Raw genomic sequence first — 19,224 nt, 5'->3', positions numbered from 1 at the left:
TACGAACCCCAATTGACCTTCATGTGGCTACAGCCTCAGGGGCGGGGTCTGTCTCCAGGCGTCCCCTTCCCCCTCCAATGCAGGGCGCGGCACGCCTCCCTGGCCAGGAGCAGTACCCCAGTCAGACCTCAGACACCCTAATCCTATTAGTTCTGCTCTCTGGACTCCCACAGCCAGGCAGGGACAAGCCCGCCGCACCCCTACGCCCCACCCCTACCCTCCTCCTCAGAGCGGCCTCACAGAGGACGGAGCTCTGTCCCCAGGGAACGGATGCCCTGGCGTCCTCCTTGGCAGCCCAAGGGAGCTTCTTCTTCAAAGACCCCAGAGAGCGTTGGTGGTACAGTGGTGAGCACAGCCGTCTTCCAAAGACCCCAGAGAGACGGAGAAAGAGAACCCCCCAAAGCCCCTGGACGCTGTCCTTGTATTGACCCCACCGCTCTTGCCAGAGCCGGAGACCAGGCTGCTGCCAAGCTGACACCTGCCCTGAGACCAGAGAGAAGGGAAGACTCTGCCCCAGGCCCCGGCTGTCCTCCCAGAAGGAGCAAACCAGACCAAGTGACACCAGCACTTTATTAGGGGTTGAATGTGCCCTTCCCCACCACAGTCACGGCCGTGGGAGGGGGCAGCAGCTCTGTGACTCTCTAGCTGGGATGCTGGAGGTGCAGGACGGGGGTGGGGGGACAGGTCCTGCCCGAGCAGACCCCTGTCCTCAGGAGCAGAGCCTACTGGGAGCAGGGGGTCACGGGGGTCACGGGGGTCACGTCCTTGAAGTAGTCGTGGCAGAAAGTGCAGAGGCAGGCCAGGGAGCGCACGTACTCCACAAAGTCCACCTTGCAGTCCTTGTCGGTGTCCAGGACGCTCATGAATGCACTGTAGTCACACTCTCGGAGCCCCATCTGTGCAGCGGGGGGGGGCAAGGTTGAGGACAGAGCGTGCCACCACCCCACCCTCCCCTCCTGGGTGGTCCCACACCTCCCCTGAACCTCAGTGCCCCCTGAACCCTCCTTCTCAGACCCCCCTGCTGGCTGCTGAGTGCCTACTACGTGTCAGGAACTCTCCACGGTGCTGTGAATCAGTCCTCCCAGCAGCCCTGCAAAGCAGCAGGTCCAGTGACTGTCTTCCCAAAACACGGATGAGAACTCAGGGGCCCACAGCCTCGCCTGTACCCCACCTGCCGGGGGCTTGTCCCCAGCCCTGCCTCTGCAGAGTCCAGGCAGTGGTGCCCTGCAGCCTGGGCCCCCAGGGGGCTCACCGGGGTCCAGGTGGGCAGCTCCTTCTGTAGCAGCTCCTTGAGCCCTGCCTGGCAGAGCCCGTGCTTGCCCCCGGAGAGCTCTGCGTATTTCCGGAAGGTGCTCACGACTGTAGCCAACGCCTGCTCCAGAGGTGTGGCCATCCTCACTGTGGGAGAACAAGGGCTGACTCACCCCAGAGGCCCAGGGCACCTCTGCCCTCTGCGCTTCCCAGGGTCTGCTCCCAGTCCTGTCTTGATCTCCACTCGGCTTCCAGCCCCACAAGCTCCACCTCCTCTGAGCAGCCCTCTCCCTTAAGCTCTCCTCCGGCTCCTTCTGATTTTCCCCCTACTGCCCCCACTGTTATTCTCCCGGCAGAGGTCTCGTTTCCCTAACATCACCGCACACTTCTCAGGGAGAGTGCCCTGTCCCCTGACTGCACCCCCATACTGGGGATCCCTGAGGACTCCCCAGTTCTCTGCCTTTGGGCATCCCTGACACCCAGGAAGGGCTCAGCCCCAACCACCCCATGAGATACACAGCCCCCTGGCCTAAAGGATCCCAGCTCCTTCTGTAGGAAACAGCCGGAGGGGAGGCGGGGCTGTTCCCAGGGGAGCCCAGGGCCTCCCTGCTCGGTCCCCCAGGGGACAGGAGTCTGCAGCACGGCTGCCAGTGCCAGGGCTCTCTCCCTGATTCCCCTCTGCTGGGCCCTGTGGAGTGAGAGGCGCGCATGGCTGGGGGCTGCGGTCCCTTTGTGACAGCCCTGTGGCGCAGGGTGTCTGGGTTCTCAGTAGAGGAAAGGGCCACAAACCCAGGGAATAGCAACCTCAGAGGTGCTCAGCGGCCCTTCGGGGCTCCTGCCAGCCGGGCTGATGCCACCGCGCTCGATCTTTCAGAAGCTGGGTGCCTGGAGACTGGAGGGATTCAGCCCTGGCCTGTCTCAGGCTTCAGCAGGAAGAGGGGGGGTGGGGGACAACATGGAAAGGGAGCCAACACCAGTGCTTTTAGCCCGCGGCCCCCACCCCTGCAGACCTCAGCTCTGCACACCCCTGAGTGTACAAAGAGCCCCTGAGCCCACCATATCTGACTGCCCTCACCTCTCTGGTCCCTGCTGTGCTCATCACTCTGCCCCCAGACCCAGACCTGGGCCAGGAGACAGACCCCGAACTGCCCAACGCCCAATCCAGGGCAGGACCCAAGCAGCTGGCACTCACCACTGGTGTCGGCGTTTCAGCTGTAGGAGGCAAGAGACAGGACATCCCTATTTGTACTCTCCCATGGAAGGAAGGAAGCAATTATGGGGGCCCAAGTAGGTCAAGCTGAGGATGCCCCCAGGGGCTCCCCTGCCTCCTTCCCTGGCGGCCCTTATTACCAGCCCCACCACCCCCCCCCCCATCCATGCACACATCAAAGGCCAAGTCTGGGCCACAGACACTACCCCCTCATTGCCTGCCCCCAGAGTTGGGGACCGGGCGCAGCACCCCACCCCTGATCTTCCAGCGCCCGTTGGAGGAGATAGGCTAACCCCTCACATCTGTCCCCACCTCTTCACTCTGAACAAGCACCCTAGAAGCGTGCAAAGTGGGGGCACACTTAGCCTCACCCCTAGGGAACCCCTGTGCCAAAGAGGATCTTGGAGACATCTGCTTAGCCCCCCCTCTTTACAAGTGAGGACACTGAGGTATGAGACACCCTCCCTGCCTGGCCTCTGGATCAGTGTCCTTGGTCACTTTCAGCTGTGAACGGCTCTCCCCCGTGTGAGACCTTCTTCAGCGGGCCTGGAGGAAGAGGAAGGCAAGTTGCCGCCAGAGCCCCTCCACGGTCATGCTGACTCCTCTGCGGCCCCCACGGCCCCCAAGTGCCGCGAGTGACCTCAGACCCTGCACGGCCCCCTGTGCGTACAGCCTGAGGTCTGTGTCCTGCCCTCCGTTCCGGGAGGGTCCGATGGGGTGGGGCTGGGTTTCCTCTGGCTCTAGCTGGAGTGTGGAGCCCTTTGGGGTCCCAGCATCACGGGGGCTGCCCCTGTGTCTCCTCTCCTCAACGAACGCTGGGCTTCAGGCTCTGTCTTCCTCACTCCACAGACTGTGAAACCAAAGGTCCTTTTGGCTTAGTGGGGCCAGTGCTCTCAGGGCATGAGGGGCCCTGGTGTCCTGCTCACCTCTGGGACTCAGCGTTCTCTTACTGCCCTGTGAGCTCTTCATTGCTTTGAAACATGTTATTTTTTAATTCTATCCAGCATTTTTTGTTATTTTTAGCTGGAGCAGGCACAAAGCACCAAATTAGCAGACGTGGAAATCCCTCCATATCACTTCTCTGTGCCCTCATGCATGCCCCAGCCTGAGAGACCCCTCCCTGTTTCACAGCACGAGAGCCCAACACCCAGAGGAGGGTGGGAAGGGGGAGAGGAGAGCAGCACCCAGGCCTCCAAAGAAGCCCTATTGTTTGTGGAGGCAGCCCCAGATCTCACGACACCTTGACCTCAGCCAGGGCGCCCAGCATCCAGGCCCAGCCTGGGCATCATCTCCTTGAGGACTCAGCCCCTGCAGGTGAAGGGAACAAGCAGGGGAGGGAAGGGAGAGCTGTGATTAGCCCTGTTTTATAGGCAAGGTTATGAGGACAGAAGTTATGAGGCAAGGTTATGAGGACAGGGGGGACAGAAGTGGGGACCAGCAGCTAATCCAATTCCAGGCCACTCACTGACTCCAGCCTGTGATACCCCAGCCTTGCCGGCAGAGCTGAAGCAGGGTCACTCCACCCCTCTGGGCCTCACATCCCTATCTGTTGCGGATCAAGGGTAATAATGGTGGCTACTTCATGGGACTCCTTCGGGGCTCACGTCAGTCCGTGTGTACAAAACGCACACGCAGCGCCTGCTCATAGTCAGGGCACAGATGTTAACTGAGAGGTAGGTAACTTGCCTGAGGTCACACACCTAACAAGTGGCAGGCCTAAGAGCCACTCATTATTCACGTAACTATTTAAGTCACCTGTCTGAGGCACCGTGGGTGTGCCCAGAAACAAGACAGATTCGTCCTGGCTCTGTGGCGATGACAACCAAATGGGGGACACCGGTGACAACAAACAAACGTAGGCCAGGCTGGTGGTATCCGTGCCAAGGGAAAGGGGGGTGGCGGGCTGGCACCGACTGCGGGGTCCTCGGCCCGCGGCCCCTTTCCCCCAGTGAGGCTGCGCCTGTTTGCCCGCTGCGGGGGAGGGGCGGGCGCTCACCCGGGGGCGGGCACAGCTCCCTCGATGCTCCTCCTTCCCCACCCTCCACGGTCCACTTGATTCTGTGCCTTGGAGCCCTCACCACAGCTGGTGATGCAGGCGTGGAGCCTGCTGCTGAGGACGGCAGCACATCTAGAAGGTGAGTCTCTGCCCCACCTGTGGGTGGGAGGGTGGGAGAGATGCCCTCTGACCTGGAAGGACTTCCTACAGCACTGACCCTCCCCCTCCTCTCCCTCCCCTTCCCTTCCCTCTCCCTGCCCCCCCTCCCTGCCCTCCTCACCCTCCCCTCCCCTCCCTTTCCCTGCCTCCCCTTTCCCTGTCCCCCTCCCCCTCCCCTCCTTCCCCTCCCCCTCCCTTTCCCTCCCTCCCTCTCCCTCCCCTTCCCCCTCCATCTCTCCTCCCTTCTCCCTCCCTTCCCCTCGCCCCCTTCCCTCCCCCCTCCTTTCCTCCCCTCCCCCCTCTTCTTTTCTCCCTCCCCCTCCCCCTCTCCCCATGCCCTCCCCCTTCTCCTTCCTCTCCCCTTCTCTCTCCTTCTCCTCCTCCCCCTCCACTGCCCCCACTATTATCACCACAGCCTTTGAAAGGCTCTTGGGAAATTGCATTGCCCTCTGAAGGTCAGTGTCTGGTTCTTCACCTCAAGGAGAAATAAAGAGCACCTGGATATTCAAGTGCTTGTTCCAGAAGGACCTGGGCCCAAGGGACAGGGTAAGCACTCCCAGTCCCCGAGCCCCACGGAGCCATGAGCTGTTGTCCCTCTGATGCGAGTTATTTCTCATCATCTAAGCCACCTGTGGGGAGGTGAGGAGGGAATGTTTGATTACTGGGGCTGCAGCCAGAGAAACCTTTGCTGGGGTTGTCTGAACTGAGACCAAGGAGAGCCTGTGGGGCTTAGACCTGCTACCGCTTTTGATGGCCAAGTCAATGCCAGTTGTGCCCACTTCCCAGATGGGAGCAGTGAGTTGGTGGAGAGATCATGTGACCTGAAGCTAGGAGCATGGGGAGCCCCATTTCAGTCATTCCCCGGTCTCAGAAGCCACCTTTGACTCCAGTACCTCTTTCTTGGAGGGTCAATAGGCTGTCAAGGGTAGACCCAAAAGAGCAAAGGCTGAGGCGGCAGCAAACCCCGATAGGAAGTGAGGCTCTCCTGGGGCTCTCCTTCCAGCTGTAGCTCCAAGAGCAGGTGGGAAGTAACTTGGCCAACGGTCCTCTGAACAGTGCCATTTTCTGGACCCTCCTGCTCTGCCTCAGCAGAGATTTTGTGAGAGGATTCTTGCGACCAGCTAGGTAAGTCTGGCGTTTGTTAGTGTGTCAAATGCTCAGAAGCAAAAGAAATTAGCCCCATTTAATGCCCAGCCATCTGAGGCCAGTCTCCACCAGCCAAAACAGTCCAAGAATGGGGAACTAAGTCCCAGCAGAAGCCAGGATCCATCGTGAGCTATCAGACCACCACCAAGTGAGTCGGGTTTCCCCTTGATTCAGAATCAAGAGACCAAGAAGGTCTGGACTCTGCTCCCCTGTGAGAAATAAACCCACTGACCCAATCAAAGGAGGGACCATGGAGACTTACAACACAGTGAAGCAAGGCTTTAACCAACATTCTTGCAAGAGCAGGTCTGATGGACAGGCAAGCTCGGGGCAGTTACAGCAACTTACCTCCTAGTGTGAAGTCCTTCCCCTGGTTCCTCATTGGCTGAGCACTACAGAGGTAAGTGCCTCCCCTGGTTCCTCATTGGCTGAGCACTACAGAGGTAAGTGCCTCCCCCGGTTCCTCATTGGCTGAGCACGACAGAGGTTACAGCCTTACCCAGAAGTCACCTGTGCCCACATAAGACAAAAAGTATTCTGATTGGAACAAATGTACATTCCTTGAGGTGAGGCAGAGACTCCAGTTCTTCGGCTCATGCTCATTGCAAAGCCGGCAAAATGGAGAGGGGAAGAAGAACCAGAAAGTGGTATGTCTAAGGGTTTGGGACTCTATTGTTTGGGGGGATGGGGTTCATACATATTTCCAATAGGTTGTAAACCTATTGGTAACTAGACAGCACAGCTTTATTTGGTATTTCTGAAAATGAATCATCTCACTTACTCTCACATCACCCAAGTCCCCTAGCCTTCACACAAACCCCAAGGCATTGGACGTAGCCAGAAGAAGGGGAGGAAGACCTTTGACTCCAGTATCCTGTGTCCTGTAGACGTGAGGCCTTTCTTACAGACTGGGGTCGAGTCCCAGCACTGCTCCTTATTCGACTCTCCCAGCCCCGATTCCCTCCTCTTGGAAGTGCAGTTACTACCAGCACAGCCCTCTTCCAACCGTTGTGAGGACTCGAGGAGACAGTGCTCGACAGGCCCAGCAGAGAGCCTGGGCGGAGGGACACCTCCAGGAACTGCAGACGCTGCTCCCTCCCTGTTTCCTCCTCTGTGGAGAGAGTCTAGTGACGGGGCTGAGAGAGCAGCTGTGGGAGTGTTTCTCTCCATCTCGGGCCCTCTCCTACAAGATGGTAGCAGGCAGGCTTCTGTCTTCTTGTCGCTGGGCCTGACCAGCCTGCCTCGCTGGCCCAGACACATGGTTACGCAGAAGCACGAGAACCAGCAGGTTGTCCCCTGTACCTTCTCCCTCAGCTCCCTTCCGTCTTCGGGGTTCTAGTCTGAGCTCCTTCTAAGTGTCTGGCAAGCATCACACTTTCCCATGGAAGTAAGAAAAGTAAGAAAGCAACTGCCCAGCCTCTCTTTCCTTATTATTAAAACCTAGGGGTGCCTGGGTGGCTCAGTCGGTTAAGCATCCAACTTTGGACCTCAGGTCAGGTCTTGACCTCAGGGTCATGAGTTCAACCCTGCATTGGGCTCCATGCTGGGCATGAAGCCTACTTTGAAAATTTTTTTAAAAAAATTTTTTTTAACTTTTTTTCTTTCAAAGTGTCAACATACCCAGCTAAAGCTACTTGGTTTCAACTAAGCCATATTACATCATATTTCATTGTTATGACCAAAGAGTTGCAAGTGGAAATACCTGGAGAGAGTACTTCCTGCATAACAAAAAAGCAAAGTCTCGGGGCACTTGGGTGGCTCAGTCGGTTAAGCGTCTGACTTCAGCTCAGGTCATGATCCCACAGTCTGTGAGTTTGAGCCCCGTGTCGGGCTCTGTGCTGACAGCTCAGAGCCTGGAGCCTGTTTCAGATTCTGTGTCTCCCTCTTTCTCTCTCCTCCCCCATTCATGCTCCGTCTCTCTCTTCTCAAAAATAAATCTCAGTGGAAGATTTCTACATCTTACCCTTCCTCTATCTTCCAGACTGGAACATGGACAGTGAAACCTGGGGCTATAGCAGCCATCTTGTGATCATGAAGCAGCATGCAAGAGGGGAAAAGCATATATACTATAGGTTACAAAGAAAAAAGAAAAAAAATGAAAAGACACTTAGTGCCCCTAAACCAACCCTGAACTGCCCACCCCAGACTTCTTGTTATATAAGACAATTAAAGCCGCTATTATTGGTCAGGTTATCTGCAATTCATAGGTGAATAAATTCCAAATGGATAGACAATTTTACATCTGAAAGTGGAGTTCTAAAGTAAAAGAATCTAAAATGTGGAATTGGCTAAGCAGAGGAGGGAAGACAGAGAGACAGGAGAACCCAATATGTGCAGGCTGGAAAGCCGGGACCCTTGTTATTAAATGACAAAATATTTGGTCTAATTGTCCATTGATGTACCTTGGGATGCAGGCCAAACGGAAACCTAAATGTAGTGATAAAGGAATTGGTACAAAAAGTGTAGAAAGTTAGCATGAGGTGGTTCCTTGAATCTTTCATCAAAGACCTGCAAAAGTGGGATGCTGCTATTACAAAAACCTGAAGCACGTGTCATTGGCTTTGGGACCAGGCAATGACTGAAAGCTACACGGACCTCCAGGAGGTTAGAAGTAATAACTGGAAGGACAGTGAGGAAATTGTTACTGAAGCTAAAGAAAAGTGACCCCTGTTATGTAGCAGTGGAATGTCTGGGAACATTACTGTCTATGGTAATATGGAAAACAGAAAGAGCACCTAATGAACTCATGGGTTTAGCTAAGGAGAGGTTTAGGTGGAATGTTGCAAGTGCCTGCTTCTTCTGGATGCCTATGATAAAATATGATATGAGAAGAAAGAGATGAACTAAAAGACTCAGTCTTTTTAAAGGAAATATAGAGGGCCCCAAACAATCTTTACAGCCAGCAAATGGCTCTCGAAGTAATAAATGGCTTCAGGACAAAGATCAAATCCAGGGTCTTGCCAATAAAAAGAGATCGGGGAAAAACTGAAGTCAAAGTAGAGACTTAAAAAGATTTAAGGACAAGTCTCATAGATCTAGATAAACAAGTTGGCTTCTAATAATTTTAGAAGTGTGCGTCTTTTCACGCAAAAGCAGCAGAATACACATTCTTCTCCAGTGCACATGGAACATTCTCCAAGATAGACCACATACTGGCTCACAAAACAGCCCTCAATAAATATAAAAGAATTGAGATCATACCCATACCATGCACACTTTCACATCACAATGCTATGAAACTTGAAATCAACCACAGGAAAAAGTTTGGAAAACCTCCAAAATGCATGGAGGTTAAGGAACACCCTACTAAAGAATGAATGGGTCAACCAGGCAATTAGGGAAGAAATTTAAAAATATGTGGAAGCAAATGAAAATGAAAACACGACAGTCCAAACACTTTGGGATGCAGAAAAGGTAGTCCTAAGAGGAAAATACATTGCAATCCAGGCCTATCTCAAGAAACGAGGAAAATCCCTAATATAAAACCTAACTGCACACCTCAAAGAACTACAAGCAGCAAAGAAACCCCAAAGCCAGCAGAAAAAGAGAAATAATAAAGATTGAAGCAGAAATAAACAATATAGAATTTTTTAAAAAGTAGAATAGACCAATGAATCTAAGAGCCGGTTTTTTGAAAGAAGAAAAGAAGCCAGACTTCTCAAAAAGAAAAGAGAGAGGGCCCAAATAGATAAAATCACAAAAATGGAATTATTACAACCAATCCCTCAGAAATACAAACAATTATCAGGGAAATATAAAATACTATGAAAAATTATATGCCAACAAACTGGACAACCTGGAAGAAATGGGCAAATCCTTAGACACCCACACAATACCAAAACTCAAATGGGAAGAAATAGAAAATGTGACCAGACTATAATCAGCAAAGAAATTGAATCGGTTATCAAAAATCTCCCAACAAATAAGAGTCCTGGACCAAATGGCTTCCCAGGGAAATTCTGTGACATTTAAAGCAGAGTTAATACCTATTCTTCTCAAGCTGTTCCAAAAAATAGAAATGGAAGGAAAACTTGTGGACTCATTCTTTGAAGCCAGCATTACCTGGATTCCCAAACCAGACAGAGACCTCACTAAAAAGGAGAATTACAGGCCAATATCCCTGATGAACATGGATGCGAAAATTCTCAACAAGATACTAGCAAATCAAATTCAACAGCATGTTAAGAGAATTATTCACCATGATCAAGCGGAATTCATTCCTGGGCTGCAGGGCTGTTTCAATATTCGCAAATCAATCAATGTGATACATCACATTAATAAGAGAAAGGATAAGAACCATATGATCCTGTCAATAGATGCAGAAAAAGCATTTGACAAAATACAGCATCCTTTATTAATAAAAACCCTCAAGAAAGTGAGGATAGAAGGAACATAACATCATAAAAGCCATATATGAAAAGTCCACAGCTAATATCATCCTCAATGGGGAAACACTGAGAGCTTTCCCCCTGAGATCAGGAACATGACAGGGATGTCCACTCTCACCACTGTTGTTTCACATAGTGTTGGAAGTCCTGGCCTCAGCAATCAGACAACAAAATGAAATAAAAGCCATCTAAATTAGCAAAGAAGTCAAACTTTCACTTTTCACAGATGACATGATACTCTACATAGAAAACCCGAAAGACTCCACCAAAAAGCTGCTAGAACTGATACATGAATTCAGCAAAGTCGCAGGATACAAAGTCAATGTACAGAAATCGGTTGCATGTCTATACACCAATAATGAAGCTACAGAAAGAGAAATCAAGAAATCAGTCCCATTTACTACTGCACTGAGAACCATAAAATACCTAGGAATAAACCTGAGCAAAGATGTAAAAGATTTATATGCTGAAAACTATAGAAAATTTATGAAAGAAATTGAAGAAGACACAAAGAAATGCAAAAACATTCCATGGATTGGAAGAACAAATATTGTTAAAATGCCAATACTGTCCAAAGCAATCTACATGTTCAATGCAATCCCAATCAAAATTGCACTGGCATTTTCCTCAGAGCTAGAACAATCCTAAAACTTGTATGGAACCACAAAAGACCCCAAATAGCCAAAGTAATGTTGAAAAGGAAAACCAAAGCAGGAGGCATCACAATACCGGACTTTAGTCTCTACTACAAAGTTGTAATCATCAAGACAGTATGGTATTGGCACAACAACAGACACATAGACCAGTGGAATAGAACAGAGAACCCAGAATTAGGTCCACAAATGTATGGCCAACTAATCTTTGACAAAGCAGGAAAGAGTATCCAATGGAAAAATGTCTCTTTAGCAAATGGTGCTGGGAGAACTGGACAGCAACATGCAGAAGAATGAAACTGGACCACTTTCTTACACCATATACAAAAATAAACTCAAAATGGATGAAGACCTAAATGTGAGACAGGAAACCATCAAAACCCTACAGGAGAAAACAGGCAACAACCTCTTTGACCTCAGCCGCAGCAACTTCTTACTTGAACTCATCTCCAAAGGCAAGGGAAGTAAAAGCAAAAATGAACTATTGGGACTTGATCAAGATAAAAAACTTCTGCACAGGAAAGGAAACAATCAACAAAATTAAAAGGCAACCGACAAAATGGGAGAAGATATTTGCAAATGACATATCAGATAAAGGGTTGGTATCCAAAATCTATAAAGAACTTACCAAACACAACACCCAAAAAACAAATAATCCAGTGAAGAAATGGGTAGAAGACACAAACAGACGCTTTTCCAAAGAAGACCTCCAAATGGCCAACAGACACATGAAAAGATGTTCAACATGGCTCACCATCAAGGAAATACAAATCAAAACCACACTGAGATACCACCTCCCACCAGTCAGAATGGCTAAAATTAACAATTCAGGAAAATACATGTGGAATTTCAGAGGATGTGGAGAAACGGGAACCCTCTTGCATCGTTGGTGGGAATGCAACATGGTGCAGCCAGTCTGGAAAACAGTGTGGAGGTTCCCCCAAAAAATTAAAAATAGAACTACACTATGACCCAGCAATTGCAATACTAGGAATTTATCCAAAGGATACAGAAGTGCTGATGCATAGGGGCACATGCACCCCAATGTTTATAGCAGTACTATCAATAATAGCCAAATTATGGAAAGAGTCTAAATGTCCATCTACTGATGAATGGATAAAGAAGATGTGGTTTATATATACAATGGAATCTACTTGGCAACAAGAAAGAATTAAATCTTGCCATTTGCAACAATGTGGATGGAACTGGAGGGTATTATGCTAGGTGAAATAAGTCAGCCAGAGAAAGACAGATACCATGTGTTTTCACTCATATGTGGAACTTGAGAAACTTAACAGCAGACCATGGAGGAAGGGAAGGGGGAAAAATTGTTTCAAACAGAGAGGGAGGCAAACCATAAAAGACTCTTAAATACAGAGAACAAACTGAGGTTGCGGGTGGGGGATGCAGGGGAGAGGGGAAAGTGGGTGATGGGCATTAGGGGAGTACTTGTTGGGATGAGCACTGGGTATTGTACATAAGTGATGAATCATGGGAATCTACTGCTGAAGCTAAGAGCACACTGTATACACTGTACATTAGCTAACTTGACAATAAATTGTATTTAAAATAATAAGATAAGATAGAAAAGAAAAGAAGAGGAAAGGAAAGGAAAGGAAAGGAAAGGAAAGGAAAGGAAAGAAAGAAGTGTGCCTCTTAGACCGTTTCAGACAGGAGGGCCTTTCTCCCAGCTCCCTGTCCCTCAGTGTAAGGTAGGGAGGCACCAGTCTCAGAGAGATTTAAGTGTGTTAAATGTGGCTTTTGTCTAATTAAGTGAATTATAAGTTGATACACAAGAAGTCCACAACCTTTTTCCTTTTTTAAAAAATTTTTAAATGTTTTTTAAATTTATTTTTGAGAGAGAGAGAGAAAGACAAAGCATGAGTGGGGGAGGGGAAAAGAGAGTGGGAGACACAAAACTGAAGCAGGCTCCAGGCTCTGATCTGTCAGCACAGAGCCCAACATGGGGCCAGAACCCACAAACTGTGAGATCATGACCTGAACTGAAGTCGGAGGCTTAACCAACTGAGCCACCCAGGCACCCCAAGTCCACAACATTTTTAAAGGAATTACATAAGCTTTGACTGAAAGGGATAGAGACAATTCAAACAAAAGAAGCTTTGGGTGATCGACTTCCTTGGGCAGAAGGCCCAAGGCTGAGAAAGCCGCTTAGTTACAAACACAGACATTGCGTACAGAAAATAAAGAGTTAAAGAAAATGAAACCGAGAGCCAAGAGAGTGGATCCAAGAACCACTTATAGGAAGCAGAACTGGACACTAGTCAAGAATCTGGTGGCATGTGTCTGACTCAATTTCAGAATTGCTATGGACCAATGGCACTTTTGTGCCTTCAATCTACCACCACTCTTTTTGACTAGGAGTATTTATTACCTGTCTCACCTTTGTGTATTGAATCTGTTCTTCATAGATCTTCAAGTCAAGGAGAACCACTCTTGATGAGGTACATGCAGAGATGACATCCAGATTCAGACCTGACATGGATGACAAGCCCCTCGGCCTCACATTGATGCCTTAATGAGGTGGATTTGGGGAAGGAGGTGACTGCATTTTGTACATGGTTGCTAGAAGTCAGACCATGGTATACAGTCTCCAAAGATGGCCACTGTTAACTTCATGCTACTGCTCCTCACATGAAAAGATGGGGCCTAATTCTCTTCTCCTTGAATCTGGGCCAGCATAATGACTTACTTGATCAACAGAATGCAGCAGAAATGACGCTCTTGGATTTCTGAGATAAATCTTAAAAAGCCTCATAGCCCCCTTTGGGGCCTCTTGGGCTGCTCACTTTGGGTACACTTCCTCTCAGAACCTAGATGCCATGTTCTGAGAAGCCCAAGCTACATAGAGAGGTCATAGGTAGGCATTCCAGCTGACTCCCAGCTAACAACTGGTGCCAAATGCCAGGGTAATTGAGTGAGCTACCTTGGAAACTGAATTAATTTGAACTTTCTGATGACTCCAGCCCCAACATCTGTCTTCAACTGCATGAGAGGTCCCAAATGAGAACCCCATTGACTGATTACAGTCTACTTATAGAACCTTGAGAGATAATAAATTTGTTTTAATTTACCAAGTGTTGGGTGGTATGTAATGCAGCAATAGGGGTCCAGAACAGCATCTCTGAGTCTGAATTCTGAATCTCAGACTTATTTTATAAGGCACTTAAATGCAAATTTCTTTATGCCATTGTCAGTCAGGTTTCCTGTGCCTTACAACTGAATACAGTCGTAACTGGTAGAGAATTTGGTAACTAGAAATGGAATCCACTAAGAGAGAGAGAGAGAGAGAGAGAGAGAGAGAGCGCCTAACATGTGTAATTAATTGAAGAGAGAAAGAATAAATATGAGGACCTCACCTTTGCCCGCTGGAAAGTCAGTGACTTTGTTAGCAGGTGGCAAAGCATTTGGCTGTCACCTGATGCACCACAGTGTGCAGAACAGATGGCAACCTTGCTACAAGTTTAGGGAAAACGGTAGAAAAAAATCAGGATGTTGATATGAAGTAGCACCTGGTAGTTTTCAGTAGAGACACACAGAAGAAGAATGAACTCAAACTAGAGCCAATCTAAGAGCAAATATCAAAAGAAATACAGCTTTGCTGAAATAGGGCCACTGCCTGTGGCCTGCAACCTGACAGAAGTCCTCAATGCAAAGGTCTGCCAGGTGGATGAGACTAACTGATGCCTCTTGAGCTGATTCCAGTACAACTGATTGCTCATAGTATTGAATGTCAAGGTCTGTCCTTTGTTCTGAAGTTGTATCTTTCTTTGTTGGGACTTTCTTTTCATGAAATGACAGCAATGGTAGATGGTTTTGCCCCTTTTAATATCGTCATGGGGGGGGGTGGAAACTTCAGCAAACTATCTCAAATTTTTACCAGTATTTGGAATCCCAAAGTCTGGGACCTAAGGCACAGCTCTGGCCTTGGTGAGATTTCCAGAAAAGTCAGGGCCCAGAGGGGATGGGATCTAAGGAAGACCTCATTTTCCAGCACCCCAACTGAGCCAGCCAGGGTATAGGGCATCAATGAGCAAGTAAAAGATGATCAACAGAAAAGTTTATTGAGTACAAAAGGGTAAGGAGAGTCCTCATGGGCCCATCAGGCCCCTGGTAGAGTGAGAGCTTTGCTTCAGGGCCGGTCTGGGGAGTCCTGGAAGAAGTCATTGCACATGATAGTGACCAGGGCCAGAAAAACAGCATACTCCTGGAAGTCCACCTGCTGGTCACTGTTCTCATCCAGGTCTCCCATCAGCTTCTTCAAGCCCTCCTCATCCACCTTCTCCTGAAAGCAAGAGGGGATGACTCAGCAGGTTGCTTTCCACACACCCCTGCGTCAAACACACACTTACTGGTCAGAGCCCAGCCCTCTGTCTGCACTGGGCAGCAGGCAAGTGGTGGGCCGGGAGCCCCTGGAAGCTACGAAGGGGCCCTGTGAATGAGGACAGGTAGCTGGATGTTCATCGGGGAAGGTCTCCAGTGCTCACCGCTGGGAGTGAGGAACATGCCAGGATTCCCTGGGCCCAGCGAGGTAGGCATTATCACTACCCCCATTTTGCTCATGAAGAAACTAAAAATTTCTGAATTCAGAAAAGGAAAACTTTTTAATACCTGCCAAAGTGAAACAAAATTAGAAAATTTTAACCAAAAACAAATTTGAAAGGAAAAAAAGGCCATGCCTCACAAGTTCAAAGCCTTAGACCTGACTTCGTAATTATCCAGGAGTCACTATGGGACAGGTGAGGGGCCAACTGAAAGTTGACTGCATTTTTCTGCAAAATGTCCCAGGGTACATGTGTTAGCTGGGCTTTTCTGTCCCTATACACCTTCTTAGTTTGGCACATAATATGGAAACTAAGATTGACAGAACTGTGGGCTCTTGGGCCAGTCATTTCCCCCTCTCTGGGCTCTGGTTTGTTCAATTCAGGGAGGGGGTTGGACAGATGGATGCCGAGGGCCCTGACAGCCCACACACCCATCCTGTGGCAAGCTGCAGGGACAGCAGTGATAGGACACTCACACTTGGGCCTCACCCCCCTTGGTGAGGCTGTACCCCATGTTTGGTCAGCAGGACCCTCCCACCAGCTGGCCCCACTCACCCCAACAAAGCTGGGCAGCTCCTGGTGCAGAAGTGCCTTCATCTCCGCCTTACTCAGCTTGAACTTGTCACCCTCTTGGCCCGAGTACTTGTGGAAGGTGGTGACCATCACAGCCAGTGCCTGCTCCAGGGGACTGGACATCTTGGATCTGGGGCCATAGGATTGCAGGTGATGGAGACAACTTCAGCCCAGCCAGGGGGACCCACCTGCCCTTGTGTCCTAAACTCCATCTCATCTCCAAACCCCTCTCCACATCGCCCCGGAGACAGGGCCTTCCTAGGCAGGGCCCACTATGGACAGATGCTAAACCTTCCCCTGTGTTTGGAAGTCACCAAGGGAGGGGCCTCATGTCTACTCTGGTCACACTTGTGGCACACCCCTGAGGGCAGGGCTCCCCACTCTGTCTGTGGGAAGGGAAATGGCAAGGTGGCTGGAGTCCCACTTGGGTCCTCTCTATGGAGCCCTTTCCACAGGCCAGCACTGGGGAGGTGGCCTCTCCATGAGCCAGTGAGTGGGGGCTCACTGGGCTCTGGAAGTAGCCATGGCTGCAACCCAGGGTATGAGGTTCCTTGAGGAAACACTTCCGCCCCCCACCCCCACCCCTCAAGACAACGGACTCCTAAGGCTGGGGGGGGTGAGACTGGCAACGCCCTCGGGCAAGTATGTTTCCTCCACTGGACACGGGACTCTCAGAGGGATGTATTTCCCATCACACTGGAGACCTCTGAGCCAGGGGGTGCTGTCTCTATTGGATGTGGAACCAGGGAGCGTCCTATTGGGATTGGAATTAAAGAAATTGCGTGTCCTGTGCACCAGGATCACAAGGACAGAACTGAGAGGTCATCTTTTCCAAGGCTCTGCCTCTGAGAATGCTCTGAGCAGCCCCGGGAGGCTTAGAGGGTGTCCTGGGGTGAGGCCACAGTAGCTGGTGTCAGGGGCAAGGACAGCCCTGGGCCCATCCTGCTAGCTCTCAAGGCAGAGGAAATGGGAAGGGGCGGAAGGCAGAGCTATGGAACTACACAGGACAGGGACCCAGGCAGCCCACACACTTGACATCCCTGGCCCTTGTCCCTTAGTCTTGCTAGAATCCTGGACTTTGCAAAAACAAAAAACAAAACCAAACAAACTCAGGACTCTCATTAAAGCACCCACACACATGTCATATTCCTGGGCCAAGGCCCCCAAGAAGGGTCTCTAGACTGAGACGCCCAGACCGTGAGACCTAAGACAAGGCCACAGAGTAACCCCTAAATGAGACCTCACAGAGGAACCTGGAAAGAGCCCTCAATCAGACACTTCACAGAAGGTCACCCAAAGGGAGAGGCCCTGAATGAGAAAAGCAACTATGGAGACAAAGATTAAGACAAAGGAACAAGGTGGAGACCCAGGGGGCCTCCTAACCAGCCCTCAGCAGGACAGACACACTCACCAGACCAGATGGCAGAGAGGTTCTGGAAGGAAAGCCAAGGGCCAGGTGCGTACAGTGGGGTTTATATCCCGCCCCACTGGCCCCCAACCTGCCCTAACCTGATCCCGCCAAAGCCTGGCCTCCTGCCACCCCCACCCACTACCTACTGGCCCCCTCCCTCCCAGAGACTGCTAGCTCCAACCCAGCCTGCCAGCCAGAAGAGAAGGCCCCTTCTAGGCCACAGAGGGGCTGGGAGGCACCATGGGGAAGGGGCAGCCAGGACCCAGGGTGAGGGGAGATAGCCCCTGTTTGTGGGCCTAGAGACTCATGCCAGCCTTGCTCTTAGGACACAGGCCTTCGAGTCACAGCTCATGTGTGAGTCAGGCTACAGGCACCCAGGGACTTCCCAGACCTCGTGTGTGTGTGTGTGTGTGTGTGTGTGTGTGTGTGTGTTGAGTGTGCGAGCACGCATGTGTGCACACGCGCGTGTGTTCGAGCTGACTGGGGCGGGGCAGGGAAGCTTCAGAGCTGGCGGCACGATTCTCCTCGGTGAGGTAATGAGGGAAGCATGTGCCTGAAAACACCTTGACAGGCCCCCTTTGGGTAGGGAGGCGCCTGGAAGGAGGCAGGAAGGCAGGGAGGGACACCAGTAGCCCGTGTGCACAGTAAGGAAGCCCCTGCAGGTTTGGAAGGGAGAAGGGAAATCTTGGCGCCCTTCTCCGGCTCCGAGGGTGGGTGAGTGAGGAGGGGCCGCGGGCGGGCCTCCGCCTTCCCACACCCCATCCCTGCAGACTCCTCCCCTTGCCCAGAGAGAGGCAAACACGCCGCGGGGGCGTTCGGGACCCAGCCCAGGGGAGGGGCTCTCCGGGAAGAGCTGGCTTCTTGCTGCCCCCTCCCAAGCTCCCCCTCTCCCCCCACCCGTGTGGGCACCGCCCTTCCTGCCGGCCCATCTCCCCTCCCTCCTCCAGATGTCCCGAAGCCTCTTCCCCTCCCCCAGCGCCCCCCCCCCCCCCCTCCTAGGTGACTCACCCACCCTTCCAGGCCCAGATGCCCAGGCAGTGACTCAGCGACACCAGCCTACTCCCTGGAGGCCAGGGCAGCGGCGGAAACCCCTACCCAGCCTGGGAGGAGACCCTGCGCGGGGGCCCTGGGAGCTTTGAGGTAGACAGCACAGAGGAGCTGGGGCCAAGGGCTGACGGGATCAGAGGAAAACCAGGCTGCTTTCTTCCAGGGGTCACCATGGGACTTGGGGCAGCCTGAACCGTGCAAGTGAAGCCAGGCCTTGGAACCCACATATTTGCACAGCCACCCAGTGTCCCCTCCTGTCCAAGCACTTGGACCCCTCATGCTACTGCTCCTCCCTGTCAAACCCTATGTCACATAAAGCCTGAAATAAAGTCTCTCACCCCAAGGGTAAGGCCCACTGTCTTTCAAAGCACTTTGTCCGTTTTCACTCCGGACCCGCTCACATGGGGCTCAGACGTGGCAGTGGTGCCCACGCCTTCTCCGCCAAGCCTGGCAGTGAGGTGCGTGGACTCTGCCCCCCACCCTGCTTTCCAGCCTCCTCTGCACACACCCTAACTGCCTGCCCATCGTCCCCCGGTGCGCTGAGACCCATCGCTTCTGCTCACCCCTGCTCCCCACCTGTCCTCCTGCCGAGACCCCAAGGCTCTCTCAAAGTCTGGTTAGATGCCACCTACTCCATGGAGGGTTCCCAGGCCCAGCCAGACTCCTCATCTACCTGCTGCCCCACACACGGGCTCCTTTTGTCCTTGCGCACTAGACAATCTGCCCCGGTTGAATCACTTGAGGGCTTGTCTTCTCTTGCCCTCGCCCCCACATGGTGAGCTCACTGGGCAGGGACTGGGTCTTACCCGTTCCTGCAGGAACAAAGGG

At 51.4% G+C, this 19,224-nt stretch overlaps 2 protein-coding genes across 7 annotated transcripts; both read right to left on the bottom strand.

The window, feature by feature from the left end:
* Window positions 1-551: 551 nt before the first annotated feature.
* On the bottom strand, window positions 552-6,158 carry S100A3 (S100 calcium binding protein A3). 4 transcript variants are annotated; one of them, XM_032591763.1, is made up of 5 exons: window positions 6,025-6,158; window positions 5,092-5,245; window positions 2,444-2,463; window positions 1,253-1,398; window positions 552-896 (listed from the first exon to the last, which is right to left on the bottom strand). In XM_032591763.1, exons 4-5 carry the CDS (start codon window positions 1,391-1,393, stop codon window positions 723-725), a joined length of 315 nt encoding a protein of 104 aa, XP_032447654.1. In that variant the 5' UTR covers window positions 1,394-1,398; window positions 2,444-2,463; window positions 5,092-5,245; window positions 6,025-6,158; the 3' UTR covers window positions 552-722. The 4 variants fall into 4 exon arrangements, with proteins under 4 accessions (XP_032447654.1, XP_032447653.1, XP_030158319.1 ...); XM_032591762.1 differs by having other exon boundaries at window positions 5,114-5,245; XM_030302459.1 differs by lacking the exon at window positions 5,092-5,245.
* Window positions 6,159-14,863: 8,705 nt separating this feature from the next.
* Window positions 14,864-18,419, bottom strand: S100A2 (S100 calcium binding protein A2). Of its 3 annotated transcripts, none has more exons than XM_030302747.1 (3): window positions 18,358-18,419; window positions 15,921-16,068; window positions 14,864-15,106 (listed from the first exon to the last, which is right to left on the bottom strand). In XM_030302747.1, exons 2-3 carry the CDS (start codon window positions 16,059-16,061, stop codon window positions 14,954-14,956), a joined length of 294 nt encoding a protein of 97 aa, XP_030158607.1. In that variant the 5' UTR covers window positions 16,062-16,068; window positions 18,358-18,419; the 3' UTR covers window positions 14,864-14,953. The 3 variants fall into 3 exon arrangements, with proteins under 3 accessions (XP_030158607.1, XP_030158611.1, XP_030158606.1); XM_030302751.1 differs by lacking the exon at window positions 18,358-18,419 and adding an exon at window positions 17,350-17,451 and having other exon boundaries at window positions 14,864-15,103; XM_030302746.1 differs by lacking the exon at window positions 18,358-18,419 and adding an exon at window positions 17,350-17,443.
* Window positions 18,420-19,224: the final 805 nt, after the last annotated feature.

Source organism: Lynx canadensis, chromosome F1, assembly GCF_007474595.2.
Source record: "Lynx canadensis isolate LIC74 chromosome F1, mLynCan4.pri.v2, whole genome shotgun sequence".
Classification (NCBI taxonomy): Eukaryota; Metazoa; Chordata; class Mammalia; order Carnivora; family Felidae; genus Lynx; species Lynx canadensis.
This window is presented reverse-complemented; position numbering and strand designations above follow the sequence as displayed.